Here is a 26,279-nt window from a genome sequence, read left to right on the forward strand (position 1 = left end):
ATTGTTTTGTCTCATCATTTGCAATATTTGTTGAATATATTTGAGAAATGTACATATATACTTCTCGTACATAAAAATGCAATCATGAGAACACAACTATCTTATACTAAATACAACATCGAGAAAAAAAGTATTCTATATAATATTTTATTAACTATTCTGAGTACTATTTTTACTATTTTAAGTTCAATAACACCTAATATTTTAATAACCTGGTTTCAAAGCACTTATATCTTAATAAAAATAATATTTGTATCAAATTTATTGATAATACATAGAAATTAAATTAATTTGGAAATCGAGATTTTTTTACATAATGTATTAAAATAGATCTTAGTTAAATTCACCTCATAAGAACATATTTTACTCTATAACTTTTATAATTTCCATATTTATAAAAGAAAACTTCGGAAAACATAGGAATAGGCAATATCACTATACAAATAACGCTTTGCCTCTATACGTCATTTATTTTCAATAAACATTCAAAATGATTTTAATTATTTATTAAATCATCCAACAACAGTAAGTACTATTTTTGTTTATTAATAATTTCTATTTAAAATGTATTTATATTTTAAAAATATAACTATTAAAATGTATTTCAACACTAATAATAGTTAGTTCTTGTTTGCTGTTAACATTCATATTGAATTATGTAATAGTTTAAAATAAATATAATTTGTAATCGACTACGGGTAATTGATTGACAAGTAGCAATGATAGTAGAATACTAAGTATTATGACAATGCTTAGTGAGCAGTTATATTATTAAAAAGTTATTGACTATGGATTTCGTAAATTTAAAATATTGATTATATTTTAAATTCATGAAATACATTTTTAAAAACTTGATACACGATTTTAATCAATATTTTGACATACATTTTTTTATGGAGGTTAATACGATTTTGTATAAAATTGGATAATCACGTGCTATTTTGAGTTATTATTGACTATAATAATATAGTAACGGTTAATAATATGGTGCATCACTTTTACTTGTTTATAAATATGTGAACAACGTTTGATTTTAAAATGAACAACCTAAAAATATCTATACACTCAATAATATTGCTACACCAGCTAAAATCCATTTTGATGGTTTCTGCCGTGTTTTCAAATTAAACGTCCACACGTACGTCGGGCCTCTTTGTTTAATCTTGTACACGGGGCATTCATAAAAGTTTCTCAAATCTTGTTTATCTTTAATAATGGCTCTTACGTGTATGACCGGCATTATTGGAAACAATTCTTTCAGGATTGAATCTACGATACAACCCATAGACAAGTCCCAACGAGCGCCTTCTAATATCAATCCATTTATCATAGCGCCTTCTCTGGGTGATATCCTAAAAACCCCACGAAACACTTGAATATATGAGTACAGTATACATTTCATTGTAGTACGTCATAAACTACACAATGATATCAATATGTTTAGTTATTTAAATTTTGTGACTGTCTATGTTCACTCACATGATATCTTCTTTGTATTTTTTTGTCACATCGCAATGTAAGCACATTTTATCTAACGGCCATTCCAGTTTGCGAGCGGTGTTTTGCATTATAGCGGTTAAAAATGATTGCGGATTAAAAAATCCGCCCAGCCATACAGATGGTGGAAGCTTGGACAATAATGAAATTAATTGATTATTTTTATAAAAATTTAGTATCTAATATGATTTAATTTTGTAGGTTATTATGCGTTGTATACTTTAACGACTTACTTGGAATTCGCTAACCCAAGATTCCAACTCACGCAATCGTTTCAGTAAATCTGCATACCAAGCCGCCAAGGGCAACAAGGATGGATAAGCTCGCTTTTCCCAGTTTGGTGGAACTCTATCCATAAACAAACATTCTTCCAAAGCCTCCATGTCTGCTGTTATTGTTAGTTCACCCTATGTTTTAGAAAATATTATTATTCATATAACACGTATTCAATTATAACAAAAAAATACATTAAAATATATTTATTTTAATGAGAATTAAAAATGGTTTTTAATACAGTATAAGAGTAAAATAATTTGCACATGTTTAACTATATTTCTAGTTTGTTGTGAATATACACTATATGTACTACAATGGGCATTTAATACCTTGAGTCCCAAGTGGAGTTCTTTTAAGGTTCGTCTGATTTCATCCATTAACACATTCATACGCTCACATTCCTGAAACGAAACGATAACGTATGGTGTTCGTTCTTCAACCCTACTCATCATGTCTATAATGTTAAAAGGCTCAGGAACTTTATCAATTATATCATCCAACGTTTGTCTAACCTAGAAAATATCATAAAACATTCAAAGTAAGAATTTAAATGAAAATACGTGTTATACATTAATAATTTTGTATTTACTTTTTCGTCCCTAGATATTCCTGTTCCACCGGACGTAACTGCGTCCCTAGGCTGCATTTCCATTAGAGTTTGGAATAAATTTTCGGATCTTGTAGTAAGTGTACCAATCTCAGCGTTTGGGTGAAGTCCATACAATGTAGGACTCTCAGGGGGTAATAAATCATCTACATACTTGTGGAATGACTTATAGTCGATATTCGGTGGAGCCGTAAAATTAGGTGCAAATAAAAGATCTCCTTCGAACTATAAATTATTATAACAAGAATTAAACAAACCGGTATAAATATGTCTTAACAATAGGAATACTACCAGATCTGGATTTATATAGACTTCGAGATATGTTCTACACAACCTTCTATCCCAATCGTCGGTAATATGTCCTCCATACATAATTTCTCCAAAAAGATATCTTAAATCTTCCCAAGGAACTTTATTATTTGCCTCTAGGTAGTTGTATAAAACGTTCACGGAAATTGTTAAATCACCTACATTAAACGGATACGATCTGTTCCACCCTTGAGCACCAAACTTTGATCTTTCTTGTACGGAAGCATGGAAATAACAAAGGCTAAATAAAATTGCTTTAAATTCCGATTCTTTCGTGCACATTTCAAGGGTATCTTGATTGAAATTGTCTAATGCTTTGTGTAAATTAGCCATCATTCCTGTTGGTGGTTCATTAGTAATTTTGATAGACGAATCCAAAACACCCTAAAATATGATAATATTTTTAAATTCAAATAACAAACTTATATTTCACAAAAAATAAAATACTTGGGGTATAATATGATAAAATGGATCATTAGCTGGTTCAGCACTTATAAAAATTCTATAATTTTCATGAGGATTTTCAAAAGATGCTTCCATTTTTTTATCCAACGATGGCAACCATTTTTCAACCAGATGGACGTTCTTTTAAACATTAATAATTATATATTATTATATATAATAATTCCTTAGAATTTCATATTTACTTGTAACATAACCCAATGACCCATTCTAGAACTACATTTTATAGCTTTTTCTGCTAATTTTTCTTGCCCCTGTCCCAAGGATATATTATGAAAATTTTTTTTTTCAATTGTAAATCCTTTTTTTTTACCAATAGCTTCAACGTCCTATAACATTTTACATAAAAAAAGTAATATTTTGGGCTTATACTGTTATAAAAATATAACTGAAAACATTTAAATTTATTTTCTTTAATAACATTTTAATATTTCGATAATATTTACTCGTGTCGGATCAACTCCAGCTGATAATATGAAAAACACAGGTGTTGTTGACGTAGTTTCTTTAAATGATTCAGAAAATTCTGGAGGTCTAAAGTTTGTGTACTTAACTCCAAGAACTTCTCGGACATATTCCTTAGTTGCATATGTCATTCGATCAGTTCTTAATGCTCTAATGATACAAAGTCTTTGAAATGGGGTTTTATTTTTCCATTCTTGTGGTAGCTTATCATTTTCAGGAGCTTCACTGTTAATGTATAACTGCCATCGTTTACCAGATGCCTCAATTCCTTTATCCAAACCACTTTAATTAAAGATTATATTATAAATAATTATAAATATTATATATTATAAAAAAAGCTTTATAATTTTTTTTACGCAAATTCATCATCAACCAAAACCAGTGACTTGATGGCTCCCCAGACATTCGGTGAAATAAACTCGAATGGACTCATTGATCCAACGAATACAGGTCTTCTTAATATATAATCCAACTCAGTCGATTTTATTTGTTGTGCATGCAATTGTATCTAAAATTGTATTAATATTTGTATTATGAATGTTTGTTAAATTAAAATGCATTAAATGTATGGTATAAATTAAGGCTGGACGTTAACGAGGTAAATGTTAAAATTAGGTTAATTTTAATTAAATTAATTAACTCATTAATTATTTTACAAATTAATTTTTAACTTAATAAGTTACTTTTTTTTAAGATTAACGTGTTAACTTTAAGTTAATTTTATTTAAAAGTATCTAAATTAAGTTAATTTTAGTGCAAAAAATAATGCAAATTATTAAATGAGGTTTTTAGTATATTTATAATTTATTATTTTAATAACAATTTCTTGTAGACGAAAATAATAAGAAAAATAACTTTAATAGTCATTATATTTTTATAACATTGTTATTATATAAATGCTATAAACCCATGGAAATCCTAAGAATATTCTGTAAAAATAGTAAATATCATGAGAGCGAGTGTCGATGGGGGATTAATCATAAAACCACTGTGATATGATTTCCAATTTAATTTTATTGTTAAAATTATAAATTGATTTAAATATGAGTTCAGGACTAAGATTTATTTTAGAAAAGTAGATTTTTTTGATAGCTAGTTAATACTTTTATGTATTATTTTAAAATTCCCCAGTAATTTTCTTGAGTGTAAAAAAACTAATATTATGTGTGCAATTTTTTATTTTTACAAATTAGGAAATTTTAACTTTAAGCTAAGTTACTTTTTTTTTTCAAATTTAACTTTTAACTTGAGTTAAAAAAAATCGTTAACTTACCCAGCCTTGATATAAATTAGTATCTATTTTACAATAAATACCTGAATAGTCATTTGACAAATAAATATTAGTTTATCCTTTTCAAATAAACCTCTACTTGTATAAATAAATGATTTATAAGTTATATTTTCTATTAAATTAACAATGCGTTTACTTAAAGTATCTGCTTTTTCTGCATTTCTCATAGCTCGTTGAAATACAATGCTAAAAGCCTACAGAAACACATAGATATTAAATATTTATTTTAATTTTTACAATTTATAAAATCAAAAATGGTTTGTATTTTAGTAACATATCCAGGGACGGCCTTAGTGATTTTTATACCTAGGCAAATCTTAATTTTGCCGCACCTGTGGAAAAGTAATATTTCTTCCAAATAAATAGTAGATAATTTTTTTTTTTTATATGAGTATCACATATTCATGATATATTAGGTAAAATTACATACATTTAAAATATTTAAAACAAAATGTTTATTAATTTAACTTTAACTTAAAAATGTAATATTTTTGCTGTTAAAGATCTTTGACGAAATCATCAATTTTTAAGTCTTCAGCGACTTCATGTTCTATTGAAATTTTTGCTAGTCCTATCAAACGGTTTTGTGAAATTGTTGAACGTAAATAGTTATTAATAATTTTTAATTTAGGAAAGCTTCTTTCAGCTGAATCTGCAGTTACTGGTATTGTTAGCAAAATTATAATATGAGGTAATTATTAATTACCGATGCCGTCGCTAAAATATAATATTAATAGTCTCTTTTACCGGCGACTGTTATTGGTTTTCGTTCGTATTAGAAAATTTGATATAATTAAAATTATAATTACTAACTGGGAAAATTATTATTATTATAATTTTACATGTACAATATAATGAACATATTCAATCAAATTACTAACTCTTAGTTATAATTATTTATTTAATTTTTAGCTGTTGGGAGTGGCAGTGTTTTTAAGCTCGGGACTTGTTTCTGTGATGGCGTCAAACTAGTAAACAATGTAGCTAACACTGGAGAGATAAAGCGATAAATATTCATTAATATTACGTTTACATTGTTTGTTTACAATATATTATTAAACGTTTTCGGTTTGTATGTATTTAAAGATAAAAGTTTATCTCTGTATCTGTCACCGACCATTTTGATTGTACTAAAAATATACATGCCCTACCTATATAACTAATACTATGCGTCACAATAATTGTTGTATATAATGTATGATATTTCATAATATGTTATAAATAAATCGTGAAAAAATATATAAATTGTTTTCTTTATATCAAAAAATGTTGCCTCTTTAAAAAGTGTTCTCAATGCCGCCGTAGGCTTATACCTTCATCGCCTACGCTTTAAGCCATCCCTGAACATATCAATATGCAAACTAACATACATACTAACATACAATAATAATAATTGTTTAATTTTAAGTTATTGCTCAATATAACATTGAATAATTTACCTCTAGAGAGAATTGATACATTGGATTTATTTTGATCAAATCACTCATTATGAAATAAATTATCGATGCTCGCGTCGCGGCAACGCGATATTCTTCTCTAGCAGAATCTATTTCTTTTGATGTAATTTTCGCTTCAGCAACTTTTAACTCAATTTCTGTGGCAGTTTTTTTGGACTTTTCGAGGTTCAAAACTAGTTCTTTGTCGCCTAGTATCTGATCACCATCAGCTGAGGATAGTCTATGTAATAAGTCATCTTCAAGTTGTTTTAATGTTATTTTAAAGCTATTTTGTTGTTTGGTTAGCTCTATTCTCATTTTTTCTAAATCTGGTCTTTCGACCTTTACTACTTCCGCCAATAACTGATCTTCAAGTTGATCACGGTTTACTGTGAAGTTAATTAAAGTAGTCTGGGCTTGCGTTTCTGGTTTGTAATGTGGGTTTGATAGTTTTGTATGCAATATAAGACGAAAATTTGGATTAAAATCGATTTCCTCTTCACCAATTTTCACAGCACTGAAAATTATATATACTTTTTTAAATTCATCGTTTTATTATGTCACCCAGTTTGAATCTCAATATTCATTCAAAGCAATTGTGTATACAATATGAATATAATAGAGACGTATTAAATCTCTAATTAAAGCATACCATTTTATTGAACATTTAAAAATTACATGATTTGTAATAATTCAATGCAATTTTAATACATAAATGAATAAAGTTAATAAATCGATTAATATGAAGGTTAAAAGACTATAATAAAAGGGCCAATTCTGTATGTAATGGTTACACTAGCTACCAAGGACTAATGTTGAGCCCAGATAAAAACTCTTTAATCTATACTCACGTTCAAAAGAGATTATTGACTGAGGGCTATGTGCCGTAACAAGGCTAATTTCTATCATTATCGCCAAAACGAGGCGTCGATCACGCACGACGGTCTCCGATAAAAATTTCCGATAAGTGGTTTCAATTTAATTGCTTATAATACATTGAATAATTATTGTTATATCTGATCGGCGCGAACGGTCGCGCTGTTTTTATACGGGTTATAATTAGCTCATGGCGGGAGCAGATTCATCGCGACTGTCGATGTTTGGTGAGGGTGCGCGCCGTCGAACGAAAATCGGTCGCAAAAACGGTATGTTCTATTTTGAAACGGGGTGTAGATAAAAATAGCATATCAAAAGTCTATTAAAATACAGATAAAAATAAGATAAACTAAAATTATCTTTTTAAAAGATCAAATATAATTATAATTCTTCTAGATAAAAAGCAGATAAAATTTTAAAAAAATAATATTTTTATACTAAATTGTCAAAAACAAAAAACTATCAGACCTATTACGAAAAATAAACATTTTATATTTATTTGAGGTATTTAAAATTGAAACACATTTTAAATACTTCAAATATATACAAAATGTTTATTTTTCTTTAAAGGGGTGCGACCCATATACGCTTCCTTGCAGTGCACCCTGGTTACGGTTGATGAAAATTAGTATCATTGAACGGCTAAAGTATATGAAACCCTAGTCGGCGGACTGTGCTTTTTGCATCTCCTGCCATCTTTCATGCAAGCAAATAAACAGCGCACAAACCAAAACAGCCCTTTTAAGGGTTATTTGATGAAGGGTATCACACAAATTATGCAATTGAATATCAAAGGCTTCAGTAAATCTAAAGCAGAAGTACTAGAAAGAATCGCAATGGAACAAAAAATAGATATACTCGTTGTTCAGGAAACTCACACTGCCGATCAGAAACAATTATTGAAAAGAGGGCATATTACTGGATTTAAAATTGCAGGTGCTACTTTTCACAGCAAATATGGTACCGCTACCTACATACGAATAAAAAGTAACTTAAAATGGAATCATATCAGAACCTCTGAAGAAAAAAGTATCTAAACTATTGAGACTCAAGTTGGAAATCTATAAGTAACCAATATCAATAAACCTCCGAACGTTAAATGGCCTACTCCTGCACATCACTCACCTAATCACCTCACTAGTTACACTGGTAACTTTAATAGTCTGTGAAAAACACTATATGAGGATACCATGAAAATGACACTCAAGGAGAAGAACTTGCTGATTAGAGTGAAGCCGAGATTTTAGAATTAGGTTTCAACGTTAAACAAAGGGGAACGTTTCGATTTTCGATCAGCCAGGTGGAACAAGGATTTGTGCTTTATATCTACGGACCAAAATGGTACTACTCTACCAACTTCAAGAAAAGTTTTAATGGATCTCCTAAACAGCCAACATAGACCGGTTGTTATAGAAATCGGGTATCAAATCCCGACGATTATCTCTAGTCCCAAAGCAAGGTGGAATTTCTATAAAGCCAACTGGTCCTTGTTTACTAAAACTTAAGATGATAGCGTACGGTGGATCTCTCCTTGCATTGAAAATTATAAACGTTTTACAAAATTCAACAACACCGCAAAAAAGTGCATTCCTCATGGCTGTAGAAAAGACTACGTCCCTGGATGAAATGATGAATATGAAATACTATACACCTCTTTCAAACGTTCGAGTAATTACGACTATACAAATAAGACTATAGAAGCATATAATAATCAACGTCATGTAAGGTAGATAAAATTAATAGAAAAAACGGACTTCAAGCACTTAAGCCGTAAAGCTTGGTCACTCCTTCGTAGACTGGAATTTAACGGAGAGCCCAACTACTACTATCCACCGATAAAAGATAAGCCCCCTTCATATTAGAAGAAATAAACTCTGTGATAGCAAAAATAAGAACTGGAAAATCAGCCGGTAAAGACGAAATATTTCCTGAATTCTTTAAACACTGCGGAGTGCGTACTAGATCATGACTTGTAGCTTTCTTCAACAATATACTCGAGAATGGGAAAATGCCAGCAATATTCAAAAATACAAAAATAATATCAATATGCATTCTAAAGAAACCCACTGACTTTCCCCAAAAGTTACCGACTCATTGCATTATTAAGCGTAAGATACAAACTTCTTGAATGATTGATCTATAATCGCATTAGCCCAATTATTGATCAAGTGGTCCCCAAGGTACAAGCTGGATTTAGACCTCATTGAAGTTTCACAGACCAAGTAACAGCCTTAAATATATTTATAGAAAATGAATTTCAAAAGAATCTGTAAACTACAGCTGTACTAGTCGACCTCGCAGCTGCATACGACACAATCTGGAGAAAGGGCCTCCTTACAAATCTCATAGAAATATTTCCTTGTCTCAAATTACACAGATTATTGAACGAAATGCTCAGCAATCGTACATTTACAGTTTATCTAGGAGATAGCACTTCAAGACGGCTGAACGACAGGCTTTCCCAAGGGTCGATTCACGCACCAATCTTGTTTAATCTTTATATTAGTGATTTACCAATCACAACTTCACGGAAATTTATATACGCTGACGATATTACACTGGCTGTGAAAAATAATAAATTTGAAGTCACCGAAAAAGTATTATCAGAAAACCTAAGTATAATTTCAGCGTATCTACATAGTTGGCAACTCAAATCCAACATAAATAAAACTGTCGCTACAACCTTTCATTTAAATAACCATATGGCCAATTACAAACCCAAGGTTACATTTTGTGGTAGTACTCTCAAATATGATAAGACTCCTACATACCTAGGAGTAACACTAGATAGGTTAAAACATAAACACATATAGAAAAGACTATATCGAAGTTTAAAATCAGAAATAACAATATACAAAAACTAGCTGGATCATCCTGGGGAGCATGTGTGGTTACTTCCATACTAAGAATATCTACTCTGGCCCTAGTGTACTCAGCCGCAGAGTAAACCTGTCCAGTTTGACGTAACAGCTCTCACTACAACAAGATTGATGTCCAACTCAATCACTCTATGAGCATAATTTCTAGCACAGTAAAATTAACTCCATCACAGTGGCTTCCCGTCTTGCATAATGTCTATACGCCGTAAATCAACTTGTCATAGAGAATGGTCAAAATATGCTGAAAACCAATCCCTCCCAATTCATCAAGATACCACTCACAATGGTAGACTCAGGCTGAAATCCAGAAAACCTGCCCACATAAGTATGAGGGAATTTATCGCAGACCGCTACGACGACCTAGCTGATTAGAAATCGGAATGGGAAAATCTAATTCGGACTCTCACAATATATATAACCATTGGTAACCATTTACCTGGACATCAATTATCTCGATGTGAATGGGTCGTGTTAAACCGTCTTCATACTGAACATGGGTGCTGTAAAGAACTACCTACTCTACAAGTGGAAAATAGCAGATCTCTCAGATTGCGACTGCGGTCATACCTCTCAGATCATCCATCAGATACTAAAAGACTGTTCCATCCGCGCATTTAAAGGATCAATGCGGGAACTTCACGACGCTACAGATGAAGCAATTAATTGGATCAAAACCCTCGATATTTTAGTTTAAAGAAAAACGTACCACTATACTTTATACTTCTTTATATTTTTGACTTAACATTTTATATTTTAGCAATTTACAGTTACCATTCATATCTTTCAATTTTTAATATTATTAATTTTATTTGCTTGCTTGTACTTATATACCATACGATAATAATAATAATAATTTCTTTAGAATAATATAAATTAAAATAAGCGTTGGTAAGAGCGATCAGGCTGGAAAAACACTAGCGAGCGGTTATAGTTGGTGGATGGGCAATAGGCTTACTCGTTTGGCCATTTAGTGAGTCACGATATTTTATAATTTAATAATGTAAAATTAATGAAAAGAAAATTGCTCCACGTGGGTCATAAGATTTATTTATATGAAGATTTTAATTTTGTAGTAAGAAATATTAGATGATAACGACGTTAATTATAAATTGTTATCCATCAATTAATATAGTTAAATCAAGATGAATCACCTACCAATAAGCTATAAAAAAATCAAAAGCAAAGAGATTGGCACTTGCAACCAACAAAAATATAAAGAAAAAAGCCAGAGTCAGTAAAGGAGTTTGAGTATAAATATCGGTAGGAAACAAATAAAATATACTCGGATTAGTCTAATGAAATTATTTTTGAAATTTACAATAAAATCTGCAATGTTAATATACTACTGAAGACATATATATTAATAATATTAATAATATATCGTATTACCTTCCTTTTTTTATCAAATTTCGACCGATTATGTTATCTAAAATAGGATCGATATTTTCACCGATATTCTCAATCAAAAGAACGTGTCCGTTTCTAACGCAATTTTCAATATCTATCACATAATTCTTGTAATTCAGTCTGGTTACTTTTAAACTTTTTCCATATTTAGTCTTAATCCATTTAATTCCTTGAAGCTAAAATTAAATATAAAATTTTTATTCGATTTTTTTTTTCAAAAATCTTATAGATACCTGAGGATCGACCATTAATGGCCATCGATCAGAATTGGTTAAAATTGTTGCATTTTCAGACGACATACGATCATTTGGTAATCCTTCGTTATTCCAAGTTGCAATTTGTGTGTCGTCAGTAAGCAAAGCAAGTGGATCTAAATTGTCTGTTATTGGTATTTCTGGCTGAAATGTTCATAACTTGGTGAAACAAATTTAAGACTTTTATTTATTAATCAATAAATGACATATAACTACACCTTAACTCCTTTGAAAAATGGTAGCCAGGAATTTTGAATTAGTTCTTGTCGATATATTTTTGTAAAGTAACCAACGTATGAAACAAAAGCTGAAACCATGAGAATGTCTCCCGGTAAAGTTTGTAAATTTTTTTGTAATCTAAAATAGAATATAATACAATTTATTCGTATTCGTATTTCTTATCCAATTAACTGTAAGACTAAAATAATTTACATAGAAACGCTTTCTTTCCACCGCACATTTTCTGAGGCTAAGCCATTAACGAGACGGTTTGCCAAATCTATCCTCATGGCAGTTTCATCCGCTTGTTTTTGACATTTGGTCTTTTCAGCTACTGCATCATCAAACTCGTCCGTTAAAATTTTTTGTTTTCTTTCCAATTCCTAAAATTGCATGGAACGTTAAAATATATTATTATTTATCAATTATTATTTACATTAATCATATTCCTAAGCTCCATTAGTTTTGATCTGGCAGCACTTAAGTCTTCATTTGCCTGATCCCGTGCTTTTCTTTTTGGTTCAACAACTTGCCATACATTATTAAACTTCATTATATTGATAACCCATGCACATAAACCTTAAATATAATAAATAAATGTCAACAATGTATTAAAATTAATGTATTTATTAAATGTTTCGAATACAAGTCAAAATCTTATTATTAATAATTTTTTTTTTTTTATCAATTACAAATTAATTAGATATACTTATTGATTTTTAGATCAGGAAATTATTGAAATTAAGCAATAAAAAAAAATTTCATAACAAAATTGTATGGAAGTTATTTTAACCCATAAGGGTCAAATAGGGTCAAATAGAGCAATATGACTCCTAAATTAATTTCGTAAGTTAATGTTTACGTAACAGTTAATATACCTAAATATTGACAGCTTAACTATGCATATCGTAATACTACTTACATTAATAACATCGATGATAATTTTGAAAATTATTAAATATGCCACTAATTGTATTTTAATTTTTACTTACTTCCAGCAGCCGAAGACTTTCCACGAATAAGTTCAGGATCGAATTCAGGATCTTTCAAATAAGGTTGAATGGCTTTGACTACATCAGGGTGTATATGTTCTTTATCATAATTTTTAAGTGAATCTAGAAATCCATCAACTTTAGCCATCATTACCTGAAATAAAACATAAGACATTATTTTTATAATTTTGTACGGAAAATGAAATATTGTCAATAGCATAATAATATAATAACGTAATAAAATAAATATTGTAACATTAATGAACAATTAAATACATTTTGACAGGTACTCGAAGAAATATTTTTGTTTTTAAGTAAGTATATATAAATATAATTACGTGTTCTCAAATATGAATGCATACACAATTGAATGTTTCAAATTTTCCAAGTATTATATTTATATAAGATTTTTTAATATATTTATTATATAATCCAATTAAAATTAAAATAACATAATATGCCAATTGGTTAATATTAATAGATTAAATAAATATAATGAAAATAGTAATGTCAGAAACTAAAATATAATCTTAGTAAGATAGTAAATTTATCAAAATAAGAGTTACAACGATATGACAAGAATTTATGTTTCTGATTTTGGATTCAATGGAGTATGGACATGGGTAATTAAAAAGATATGATACTCTTGGAAAGTAATATTCAGGTAAATCCGAGTCATTGCAATAATCGAAAAATGTATAGTAATCATTAAAATTACAAAATTTAATAATTAGAAAGATTCCCTTGGTGATAGTCGTAAAAGTTTAATGTTATACAAATAATATAAAACAATCATAGTCATCCCAAAAGGAGAAGAAAATAGAGCAAATACCCTAGGGCGTCCAAAGTATTGTGAATTTATTGTAATTATAACTTTTTTTTTTTTTTGTTTTTATTTGTTTTATTACACAATCTGTAAATATATTATTTTTACAATAAGTGTAAGTATTGTAATAGATTTATATAAGAAGACTGGAAACTTGAGCGAAGAACCCATCCAGTGATGGGACTTCTTTGGAGTTGCGGATGGGTTTTATTCAGTCAGGAGGTCCCGACACCATTTTCGTTTCAAACGTCGTCCAGGGTCACCTGGAATGCTGGGGGTGGATAAGTTTGAGATTAGAGGATTACGGTGGTTGGAGAGATTTGAGTGGAATCGTTTATACAGAGTTTTGGCTACGAGTTGAACTGTTGGAATAGACAGGTCCTTGTGGAGTATATCGTTTGAGACGTAAAAGGGGGCTTAGGTAATTTGTCGAAGGCATTTAGATTGGAATATTTGAATTTTATTTATGTTAGATGGTTTGGCTGAACCCCAAAGTTGTATACCATATGACCATACGGGCTTTAGTAGCAGTTTATATATAAGTATTTTGTTGTTCAGATTGATGTGTTTAGATGTAAGGAGTAGACGTAGCTGACGGGATCGGTTATTCAAGGCAATACGTTTGGTATGGATGTGGTGGGCCCAGGTCAATCGACGATCCAGGTGGAGTCCAAGGTACCGGACATTTTGTGTGGGTGGAATGGGTATGTTATTGAGGGTTATGGTAGGGCAGTTTCTAGGCCTTAGAGTGAATGTGCAGTGGGCTGATTTTGATTCGTTTATTTTTATCCCCCAATCTCTGTACCAGTTTTGGAGGAGATTTAAATGGACTTGAACGTGGTTGGAGGCTATTTCAGGGTCTGAGTTAAGCACCATAATAGCTTTGTCATCGGCAAAGTCACCTGTGATCGTATGGTTGGTTGTTGGTTGGTCGGAGATGTATAGGTTGAATAAGAGTGGGGCTACTACGGCGCCTTGGGGAACTCCAGCGTGGATGGGATTTATTTCAGATAAGGCTGAACCAGAGCGTACAGCAAAGTTCCTGTCTTCGAGGTATGATTTGAATAATAGATAGTAGTAGGGAGGGAATATGGATTTCAGTTTGAAAAGGAGGCCTTGGTGCCACACTTTATCAAAGGCCTGGGCCATGTCTAGGAATGCGGCTGTACATATTTGTTTTTTATCCAGAGAGAATGAGATTTTGTCTACTAAGCGGTGGATTTGGTGTATGGTGTTATGGTTTGTACGGAAGCCAAATTGATTATTTAGAGTATTTGATTCGATAATTGGAATAATACGTTTTAAGATAAGTTTTTCGAAAATTTTCGAGAAGAGTGGGAGTAAGCTAATAGGTCTATAGGAACTGGGGATATCAGGATGTTTGTTCGGTTTTGGTATCATCACTATTATTGAAAATTTCCATAGAGCAGGGAAGTAAGTTAGTCTTATCATAGAATTGTATATATGAGTTAATAAAAGTATGACTTTTTTGGGTAGTTCGGAAGCTACTTCAGCGGTTATTAGGTCGACGCCTGGGGTTTTCTTTCGAGCAGATTTGTCTATAGTATATTTAACTTCACTTGGTCGTATGTGTTTTGGAGGGAGACTCATTGGCAATGGACAGAGTAGAAAGTGATTTATTTTGTGAATTTGGGTAGTGGATAGAATATCGGCGTGCGGTTTAAATGTAGAGTCCAGATGGTGACGGAATATATTTGATTTTTCTATGTCGTTTATTGCCCATGTTCCATCTGCTTTTCTCAAGGGCGGAACTGGGGGTTGACTACGAAGTATTTTTCTGGTATTTTGCCAAAGTGAATTGTCCCTTGAGGAGAGACCTATTAGATATTTAGTGAAGTTTTCGGATCTAATTTGGGCAAGGTGCCTTTTGAGTTTATTCGTGAGATTATTGAAAACACGTTTGTCGGATGGAAATCTTGTTCTCTGCCAGGTGGCTCGGGCTTTTCATTTTTCCGCTATTAAGGATCTGGTATAGAGGGGGAGGTTTTTGGTGGTGCTTTTAGGAGTGGGAGGGGAAGAACAGGACCATGCCGTTTCTTGTATGGATTTTGTGAGGAAGTTAACTGCTTCGTCAATATCATTGGGGGATTTTAAACTTATGTTGAGGTTTATTTTGTTCTCGAGGGAGGATCTGAAGGTTACCCAGTCTATAGCGCCTTGAGTTAAAGTAGGTTTACTTGGTTTGTTTGGTGGCATAGTGTCGATTGTGAGGAGAACCGATGAGTGGTCAGAGCAGAGGTCATCTAAGTTGGTTACTGTACTGTGAAGATTGTTTGGTATTTTGGTTAAGAATATGTCGAGAATGTCTGGGTTTTTCCTTCGGGAGGTGGGCTAGTATGTTGGCGAGGGCGGAGCATGTATTTTGTAGTTTCGAAATTGCGCTAGGGTGTTAATGGTATTTCCGCGAGGGTTATTTGCGCGGCAGCCCCATTGTGTATTTTTAGCATTTATGTCGCCTCCGAGAATGAATTTTTGGCCAAGAGAGTCGAAGAAGTTTTCATATTGGGTTTTGGTGATTGTGTGGCGTGGCGGGCTGTACACTGCATGGATGTTTATGGGAATATTGTTGAGTGTTGTGCGGATACCACACGACTGCAAGTAATCTGTTTGATATGGTGGCAGGGGATAGAATAGCAAGGATGTTCTTATTATAATAGCAGCTCCTGCGTGAGCAGTGCCATCTGGGTGATTGGTTTTAATAATATTAAAACCTGGGAGATTGAGGTGAGATGAATGCGTAAAATGCGTTTCAGATATTAAGGCGATATCTATTCTATTATTTTGTAGGATTGCTAGTATCTCGTCTCTATGGTTTTTTAGACCATTTGAGTTCCAAGTTAGGATGAGGAGGGATTTTGAAGTTATTTTATTAGTTGGCATTTTTATTGAGGAGACTTGAGATAAGAGTGATGAGAAGGGAGATAAGAGGATTTATGATTGATTTAAATTCTTCTATGAATTTAGAAAAGGATTGTTCGTTATTATTTGTTGGAGTCGGGATGTTATTGGGAGGAGGGTGACCCTCTGTTACATTTGCGTACGTACGTTGATTTGGTAGGTGTTCTTTATTTATTTCTTTATTTATTTATGTGTAGAGTTGAAGTTGAATGGCTGCTGGAGGCTGGGTTTTATACTTGAGATGTTAGGACGTCTTTGGGATAGTTGTTTGTATATGGTGCATCTTCTGTAGTTAGCAGGGTGTGCTCCTTCGCACAGGGCACATTTTGCTGGGAGGTCTGGAGATTTTTCACAGGAAGAAGTGGGATGGTCGTTTCCACATTTGACACACTTTGGGTTGTGAGCGCAATATGTTCTAGTGTGGCCATATGACTGGCAGTTTTGACACTGAGGGATTTGGCCTTTTTTTATGAGGTTCTTCTATTTTTACTTTTGTGTGAAGTAATGTAGTGATGGAGAAGATATCACTGTCGCTTCCTTGTGGATTGAGGTCGGCGAAGAATATAGGGAGTGGAGTTTTTGTTTGGGCGTGTTTAATATTAATCACGTTTCTGACAGAGTGTCCTATCTCTTCAATTGCTGATGCTATGTCAGTTGTTGGGGTGGAGGGGTGAAGATTTCTGATGACTATTCTGAGTGGTTTATCAGCTTGGAGTTGATAGGTGTGAAATTGTGCATTGATTCCTTTTAGAAAGTGGATTAGTTTTCTATAGCTGTCAGGATTATTTGTTTGAATTTTTACGTAATTTGAAGTAGATTTGCACGAGAAGCTAGTTGGACCGATTTCTTCGATGAAGCTGTTCCTTAGTTGAAGAAAGTCAATTACGCCTTTGATAAATATAGGTGGAGGCAACATTTATTTTGGTGTACCGCTTGTGGTATGTGTTTGCGCCGGATTTTGATGGTCAGGCGATTCAATAGTATTAGTGTCATCGGCGATAATAGGTTCCGAGTCATCTTGCGCGAGAGTTGAGTAGCGGTTGGGGGTAACGAATTTCTTTGATTTATTTATGTTTAATGTTGTAGGTGATTGTGGCGGTGAAGTAGATAGTGAGCGCTTTTTCGATTTTACTTTATTATTTTTGTCCGTTGATTTAATGATTTTATTGTCAACAATTTTAATTGGGGATACGGTCCGGTTGTTTATCTGCGGCATAATGACGCTATCTTATCGACAGTCCAAAGGTTACCGAGGGAGCGGTGCCTGCGGCTGGTTGCATAAGTGTCGTAATGTATGAGAGGTGAATAATATTTTTAATATTATTTTAGTGAGAAAATTAAAGTATATTACCCTGCTGGTGGGATGTTGTTGCAGGGTACATCCGAGAATGGTGAGGATTTTTGAGTAGCGTGAGTTCGATACTAGATATAATGTTTTCCGTTTGTATTTGTTAGAGATACGAGGATAACCATCGAGCGTCGGATAAATGCGTGCGCACAGTCGATATCGTTCCGATTTTCTCGATATTGTATCGCGATATCGGAATTTGATCGATATCGATATCGTATCGAATTATATTTTAATATATTAACTTAATAATATAAATTTTAAAGAATAATAGAATTGTATTTTTATCAATATAACATTTTTTAATTTGAAATAATTAATAAGTATATAATCAGCTTAACCTTAATATTTATTAGAGCTCTTAATACACGTGAATTCACGGAATTCACGTGTCATGTGTCACGTGTAAAATTCAAAATAAAAACGTATATCCTTAACTTAATACTGTACTAATAATATTTTATTAAAACTTCAAGTGTATAACATAAAATTACTAATTTTCATCATAATAAAAATGGATTTATACTTGGATAAACACGTATTTCACGTGTACACGTGAATTCCGTGACACGTGTTTTAAGAGCTCTAATATTTATATCTAATTGAACGATTTCAATTTATTAATAATAACGTAAAACACAAAAATGTGAGACTATAAATGGATATTAATATATTATACCTTGCAAGCTTTCCAACTTCTATCTTTTGGAATTTTTCCTTTTTTGGTTTGTAAAACCATAACTGCAGCAACAACATTTATTACAGCTAAAGGAGGTGATCCAAATGATTTCAGTTCTGTTAAATTATTCTAAAACAGTTCATTAAAAATATTAAATTCAAAAATAAAATTCTACAGTACTGTGGAATTGTATATTTTTATTCCAGATCAAAAAGTGTAGAATATAGAGTAAAGATATATAGAATATACTATATGTATTATATAGGTACCTTATATACAAAGTATCAGATATTGACTGTAGGCATTAAAATAATCCTTATTCAGGAACTTTATTCATAAAAATGGTTTAATAAAATTATATTTGTATGTATGCTTAGGGAGTTTATGATATGAGGTATGGTTGTAAAAACCATCACACTCCATAATACGAGCAAAACTATCATCAGGGGTAACAGGACCATTTTTATCCCTACCACAGTCTAGAAAAATTTATAGGGGCCCCCTTAAAGTTCAAATTTATTAAAAATATTTGGTGTTACCCATAAGAGATTATTAATCTACATTTTAAGTTATACTATTTCGATAAAGTTATAACTGTAATTAATTATGGTTATTGCCAAAGCGTGAACAAAAACATAATTTTATCTAAATTTACTTAGAAATTCGGTATCACAAGTATCGAGTCACCAACATCCAAGTTCTTATTTTCTATGGCTATTTATAATTATCTAAGAATACATTTAATTTTTACATTTTAGTTAAATGTTGAAACTGGCAATACATTTCTGAGAAGTTATTAAAAATTAAATTCATTCCATCGATACACTTAAATGACCATGATTGATTGAAGTTTCGAAAATTATACTTACAAACAATTTACAAACTTGATGTATATTTTTATCATAAACGTATATTATTGAGATGAATGAAGCCCCCCCCCCCCCCCCATTAATTTGCCACAGGATCTACTAATCCTTAGGACGGTTCTGAATAAGAGTATATATAATTATTTTATATAATTCTCAATAAAATCATTTAAACATCTGATTAAAAATATTTTACAATTTCACATATTTGGATGTTATTATCTAAAATAGAATGTATGTACTTTATCTAATATATCTAAAGCAGCTTGTGCTGCTATCAAAGCTGGTTCTGCTTTTTCTAGATCTTCTGCGCACAATCGTTGTTTCATACTAACATCTTCTTCGATCAATTTTACTTTTTCTTCTTCTTCAGCAGCTATAAAAAATAATTAGGCTGTTTTAAATGATCAAGAGTAAAATAACTTTGAGATATTGTAAATACCTTTGTCTTTTTCATATTTAACTTTTTCCTTTTCTTTTTTGACGATTTTAATTAATTCTTCCGCTTTTGTATTCTTCTTGGTTAATTCGATTTCTTGTTCATCCAATTCAATTTTTAATACGTCAACCTAAAAAAAAAAAAAATTATGACCGCTTAAACTGATAATGCTAAGTTCACTAAGTTAGTGAACTAACCTTATGAGTTAACATAACACTAAGTTAACTTTTAACATTACAGTAATTTTTATTTATTTTTGGCTTACTTGAGCTGCGCAAGATATCAACTGTTTAATACCATTTTGAAAACGGTGTATTCCATACTTATTGTCGTTTGTCTTAGATATTAAAAGTTTTACGTAGAGCATAATTTGTTCCAAAAATGATTTTGGTGTCGTATAATTATAACGACGATCATTTGCCAAATACTTTAGTGACATACAATTTACTGAACTATGCACGTGGGCCATAAATAAAGATACAGGTTTCTTTAATTTATCCGAAAGTTCGGTTAAATCTTTTAAAAATCGGTACGATACAGATTCTAACGCCTCTTTCGGCCATTCGTAAAACCAATTAATAGAAGTACAAGTAACTAAGGCCGGAAATCGCCTTGCTCGAACTCTTAAAGTGCTACCAACGGGAGAAAAACACAACACGATTTTGATCAACGTTCTAACTTTGTTGATGAAAAACTGCCAGCAGTTATCCTTAGTTTCCAGTAAACCGGTCGCTTTTACCTAGAATTTAAATGATTATAAATGCAACTGATCTGATCTCCAATTACGCATCTGTAATGTATACTTCTGGTCCGATAGTTTGTATAATATGATCAATTTCATCATCGGCAAATAGTTCCGGTATTTGACCGCTGGCTAGCATATCGTTAATAAGCACAAGAAACTTCTCATCGGACACCTGAGAGTCGGTCATTAAAAGCATAATGCCGATATTCTTCAATCCGGCTTTTAAGTATAATGTGGCTAGATCTGCTTTTAAGTCGGTTATGCCGTACGTAGATCTCAGTTGCACTTGGAACGGTTCCAGGGTGGATATGAACGCCGCGAGTCGAGCTAACGACTGTTTTCCGCTCCCTCCAACTCCAATGAGCAAAGCGTTACCCCTGGGAAGTTCAAGTATACGGTTGATCCGGCAAACATGAGCCATAGCATCCTCAAATAGCACCATGTTCATGGCTCCCACCAGTTCATTATACGAAGCCATAGCGTCATTCAACAATTTTTGTAGTACAGACCACGACCGGACATTCATGTATTTTTGATCACCAATACCTTCCGCAAAATGTGAAAATATCAGCGGTTTTATCAAATACTCGTTTTCTGGGACGTCCTGTATAAAAATTAATATTGATAAAATGTTCAAATACCATTAAAAAATTAATATTTATATATAAATAAAATAAATCAAAGTTGACAAAATAATTTATTTTTATAGTAAATCTTAGATAATATACACTAAATAATTAATACTTATTAATAGGGAACGACTTTATATATAATAAAAATACAGAAATATGTAAGTATAAATATGTGCTAAAAACATCCAAATATGTAGGAAAAAAATTAAATTAAAAAAAAAAAATTATAATTATTAAATTATCAAAATGATTTGTTGCACTGAATTATTACAATATTTTTTAAATTATCAAATGTTAAATGTTGCCTATTAGATCTGAAAATATTTTGAAAACGGCTAAATGATCGTTCCACATCAACCTACATCGGTTGATTGAAGCATATTTGAAGCGCATATAATAAGTTATTATATTTATATATAGTATATACAATGGAATTAATTGTTTAAAAGAAAATGTATATCTTGGTTAGTTAAAAACTAAGTTCAGAGGTTCCTTTGAACTTTGAATTATCAAGAATACGTTGTGTTATTAATTTAATTTTAAAATATTTGATTGATTATATTTATAAATACCAAGCGCATAATATAGTGTCAAAATAAAAAATTTGAAATAGTACAATATTTTTTTATCTTACCTCAATTACCAAGTTCTGCGTGAAAAAAAGTTTTAAATATTTTTATTATAATTGAATTATCTTGAAAAAATAAAACACAAATCTACGATTAATTCAAAGTACTCACACTAAAAGTTTTTTTTAATTTGTTCATTAATAGTTTTTGAAAACGATTCTTGATCTTTTTTTTCGATTAATTTGTCACCATATATCCTACTAGTCTCATGTAGCCAGAGGCGAATGAAAGAACTAGTTGATGTTACACATTCACCATTGGCAAACATCATCCCCTTAATATCATAATAATTATTATGATTATTCTAATATTTTTCTTCAAAGATTTTTTATTAACTTTGTCATTATACGACAAATTTTTACCTGAAAAACATTGCTCATGTCTCTAAGATTAAATGTGTAATGAAACTTAATGGCAGTTGGCAAAAATACTGTTTGCACTTTGTCATGAAAATTAATTGCCAACTGCACAATAAAATTTGCCAATTTTATTACTGTGTTATTAAATCTATTAATCGGATTTTTTAAATGTTGAGTTAAAATTGAAGAATAAATTGTGTTCAGTGCTTCATGAGATGGAAATCTAAAAATAAATCATGAAATAAATCATGAGTAATATAAAAAATATTTGAAACTGACTAACCCCAAAGCAAACACGTAAAAGTGCCTCTGCAATCGAGAGTCTATTGTAAAACTTCCAGCAGTTGGATTCATACTCGAAACGAACATCACATTTTGTATTTCTTTTAAAGACAACCTTGATCGATCATACCAATGTTTATAATCCATATATTGTCTAATAAGAGTATGGGGCTGTACGGTACCATATGAATCGACCTATGCATGAAAAAATAACATGATTTCCTGGATTGATAACAAATACAATAATCAAACATTTTATTTTATTCATTAATATAAACGCCATAATGCTTAACTACAGTAGTATAATTAAAATAAATATAGGCATAATTTTAAAAGTAAAATTTATGAATACTAAATATTTACTAATAATTAACATTAAAACTAAATATAATAAATTAATATAAGCTATGTGTAACTGATTATTAAAAGAAAAAAATCCAAACAGGATTCACTTTCCTACTTCAAAATTCTTTCGAAGGGTTTATTTTGACTATAATTAATTCAATGGGTTTTGAAGTGAAAATAAGGGAATGTACTGGAGTTATATTATGGTATATGGAAAGGAATACGATATAGTAAAGGGGAAAATGTTATTAAGCCATTTAATTATTTAGAAAGAAAGATAATGTCTACATGTTTTCTATGATAAGTACAGATTTGAGATTGAGACGGTTAAAAATATAATTTAAGGTATTAAAGTTCTTATGATTAGTGCTTTTGTCTAGCAAAAAGAAATAGGATAATGGAACATAAGTCCATTTTTAAAAATATGAACCATAAACAGTTGATAGAAATATTTTGGGCAACTATAAAATGTACCATCTACAAATATTTTATCACTAGAGCATAGCAATTTTAAATTGGAATTTGTAAAGTAGATTAAAATATTATTTACTAGGCACATTGGCCTCGAAGAAACTATAATAATAGTAAGGTCGGTAGGTATTAAATAAAAAGATATCAACACTATCGCAAATTCTTTTTGTTAATAATGAAATATAAATCATAAATCATTTTTTTTTTTTAAAGGTACAGTGTACACATTTTAATACTATACCTATATATTAAAATTAACTCTTAAAGTAATTTCTTTTTTACATAATTAGGTTTTTTTTTCGTAACTTCACTAGTTTCCCAATTCTGTCGATTAAAATATTGTCATACTATATTTTTAATTTCTAAAATATTATCAGGCCATTTAATCTATTATTGTAACGGGCCACCGGGATTTGTCCCGGTGTCCCGCCAGGCCAGTCCACCCCTGGGCACAAGTATAGGAAATATATAAATTTATATCACCTGATGCATTTCAACGGTCACGTATTTTCAAATAACGTAATAATTTGTCTTTTGTATTGAATGATTTCAGTATCAATCCAAAAAAATTTGTAATCAGGTTTATGATATAAATTACGTTTAGCTTAGAGAATTTGTAGAACGTTATTGGCTGAGTTGAGTTCACCCAGAAAAACCTAAGCTTATTAGATATTTTGTTCAAGCGACACACAGATTTAATAGAAAAAGTCAAACTTAAATTAGAAAGTGTATTATTAATCAATGGTTTCATCATCCTGTTCGTTTACATTCAAAATAATAACATTACGACACTTAGAATCTTGATATTTTAGTTCCTGTGTAGTATCCAAGTTAGATTGAACTAGTAACGAAGCATATATCATTATTGCAACTTTTACTATGCAAAGTATTAATTTAATTTTTAGGTTAATACTTTATTTTTTCAGTAATACAATATCCGAAAAGATCAATTCTAATTTAATCTGGATAACTGAGAATGCATTATCTTGAATTAGTAATTTAGATTTTACTGACTGGATTTAATAATGAATGGATTTGAGTGAGGACATAATATCCTTTAAAGAAACTTCATATGTATTAATTTTACCTTTAAGATTTGAAGACTAATTTGATTTGGCTAAAGGTAATCGAGATATTGTAAACGTGTAGATACAATTGAGATAAAATAATAAAATAAAATTGTATTGGATTTTACAAGTTAATTGTATTAAATGAACTTAATTTAATATCTAATATAATGCTTTAAACACTTTTCACGTTTACTTACATTTTAGAAAACTGTCAATAATGATTATAAAATTAAACTAATTTTTTATATTATATTGTAACTTACTTCAGGCATATTTATATCATCAATAAAATATATTAATGTTTTGCCACCAGGTGGCCCATAGTTTCTCCCAGCTTTTTTCTCTAATGGCTTTTCTAAAATCTTTTGTAACATTTCTGTTAACAATTAGTTAATCAATAAATTAATATGTTATTTGAGTTTATAACATAAATAAGTAAATTTTTAAATATATTTTGATATTAAAATGTTTATTTTTTTATATTTAGTGATAATAATTGCTAATACATAGTTAAATAATTATCGACATAAAAATATATAAATATAATTCTAAAGAACACTTTTAATCTAAAATAATAATATTAATAATATAAATTTAATTTATTGAATTTGAGTTTTTATTATTCAAGTAAGTACCTGATGTTGTGTAGAAATTAAGTGGTACACTTGCAATAGAATACAAATCATTCGGAAGAGATTTGAGTTTTTCATTTATTATGACAGATTTTCCAGTACCAGCACTTCCAACAAACATAATAGCCATTTTCTTATCAACTAACAAGTCAAGAAAATATCTTAATCGAGTAGTTTCTACTGTGTTTACAAGGGTTTGCTATATAAACAATAAAACATAAATATTGCTATTTAATAGAAACTTGTTGCAGCAAGAAATATGCATAATGGATTCACATGTCAAATATGTTTTCATCTCAGGTACAAATTAAATATTAATTGTAAAATGTAAATTAAAGAATAGTGTTAAGGTGAAGCAATAATAAATGTTAAGTAATTTAAACTAAAATATTTTCCTTACTTATTTTCTGACATACATTGTTTGAAAAAAATATATCTAAATGCAATGATGTTAAAATTACTTGTAGAGGTATGTCTGGATTGAGCTCGAACGGCAGTACCAGTTCTGACCACTGATGGAACATTTTAGATTTTGAATCGATGAAGTAATTGAACACAGACCCAGGTGACGGTATTTTAATCGTTTTGAACTCAGTCGTCCACCATTTAGAAAATTCAATTCTCCAGTCAATGACCTATGTTCATTAAACATTACTTATACGCAGAACGATAGCGAGAGCTTAACAAAATTGGTCCATGCCAGGGGCGCAAAGAAGAAAGAAGTGAAAAAAAAATTAAATTTTAATTGAAGAAAGCTTTTTCGATTATATTCACTCAAAAGAGAAAACGGTTACTGGATTGATAAGTGAAATATTGATAAGTGAAATATTGAATAAATTATTAATATTAATATTAATTAAATTAATATTAAATAAATTAGAAAGAGATGGCATAGAACTAGAAAAATTGTAGAGCACAATAATATGATAACGCAACCAATATGGAAAATATAATGGTATACAAGCAGTTATGTGTTAAAAAAATGAATTAGCCATATTTATCCTTTGTACTACTCGTATATATAGTTTAAATAGAATTTGAGTTAACGTAGCAGAAATATCTCTTAC

At 30.6% G+C, this 26,279-nt stretch overlaps 1 protein-coding gene across 1 annotated transcript in view; it reads right to left on the reverse strand.

Moving 5' to 3' along the window:
* Positions 1 to 863: 863 nt before the first annotated feature.
* Positions 864 to 26,279, reverse strand: part of LOC112682381 (dynein beta chain, ciliary-like) — a 48,231-nt gene continuing 22,815 nt past the window's right edge. The window contains exons 23-51 of the mRNA XM_025552958.1: positions 25,674 to 25,847; positions 25,216 to 25,411; positions 24,844 to 24,956; positions 22,696 to 22,889; positions 22,416 to 22,635; positions 22,175 to 22,327; positions 20,851 to 21,405; positions 20,313 to 20,786; positions 20,051 to 20,177; positions 19,851 to 19,984; positions 18,743 to 18,871; positions 12,971 to 13,124; positions 12,415 to 12,557; positions 12,192 to 12,361; positions 11,978 to 12,116; positions 11,739 to 11,903; positions 11,488 to 11,681; positions 6,347 to 6,860; positions 4,931 to 5,101; positions 3,973 to 4,124; positions 3,598 to 3,898; positions 3,337 to 3,480; positions 3,137 to 3,274; positions 2,672 to 3,073; positions 2,363 to 2,605; positions 2,103 to 2,285; positions 1,731 to 1,904; positions 1,480 to 1,628; positions 864 to 1,352 (exon numbers count right to left, since the gene is read on the reverse strand). Of these exons, the coding sequence (XP_025408743.1) occupies positions 1,058 to 1,352; positions 1,480 to 1,628; positions 1,731 to 1,904; positions 2,103 to 2,285; positions 2,363 to 2,605; positions 2,672 to 3,073; positions 3,137 to 3,274; positions 3,337 to 3,480; positions 3,598 to 3,898; positions 3,973 to 4,124; positions 4,931 to 5,101; positions 6,347 to 6,860; positions 11,488 to 11,681; positions 11,739 to 11,903; positions 11,978 to 12,116; positions 12,192 to 12,361; positions 12,415 to 12,557; positions 12,971 to 13,124; positions 18,743 to 18,871; positions 19,851 to 19,984; positions 20,051 to 20,177; positions 20,313 to 20,786; positions 20,851 to 21,405; positions 22,175 to 22,327; positions 22,416 to 22,635; positions 22,696 to 22,889; positions 24,844 to 24,956; positions 25,216 to 25,411; positions 25,674 to 25,847 (6,300 nt within the window). The 3' untranslated portion in view covers positions 864 to 1,057. The remainder of the gene's footprint in view (positions 1,353 to 1,479; positions 1,629 to 1,730; positions 1,905 to 2,102; positions 2,286 to 2,362; positions 2,606 to 2,671; positions 3,074 to 3,136; positions 3,275 to 3,336; positions 3,481 to 3,597; positions 3,899 to 3,972; positions 4,125 to 4,930; positions 5,102 to 6,346; positions 6,861 to 11,487; positions 11,682 to 11,738; positions 11,904 to 11,977; positions 12,117 to 12,191; positions 12,362 to 12,414; positions 12,558 to 12,970; positions 13,125 to 18,742; positions 18,872 to 19,850; positions 19,985 to 20,050; positions 20,178 to 20,312; positions 20,787 to 20,850; positions 21,406 to 22,174; positions 22,328 to 22,415; positions 22,636 to 22,695; positions 22,890 to 24,843; positions 24,957 to 25,215; positions 25,412 to 25,673; positions 25,848 to 26,279) is intronic.

Source organism: Sipha flava, unplaced genomic scaffold, assembly GCF_003268045.1.
Source record: "Sipha flava isolate LNK unplaced genomic scaffold, YSA_version1 202_pilon_pilon, whole genome shotgun sequence".
Taxonomy (NCBI): domain Eukaryota; kingdom Metazoa; phylum Arthropoda; class Insecta; order Hemiptera; family Aphididae; genus Sipha; species Sipha flava.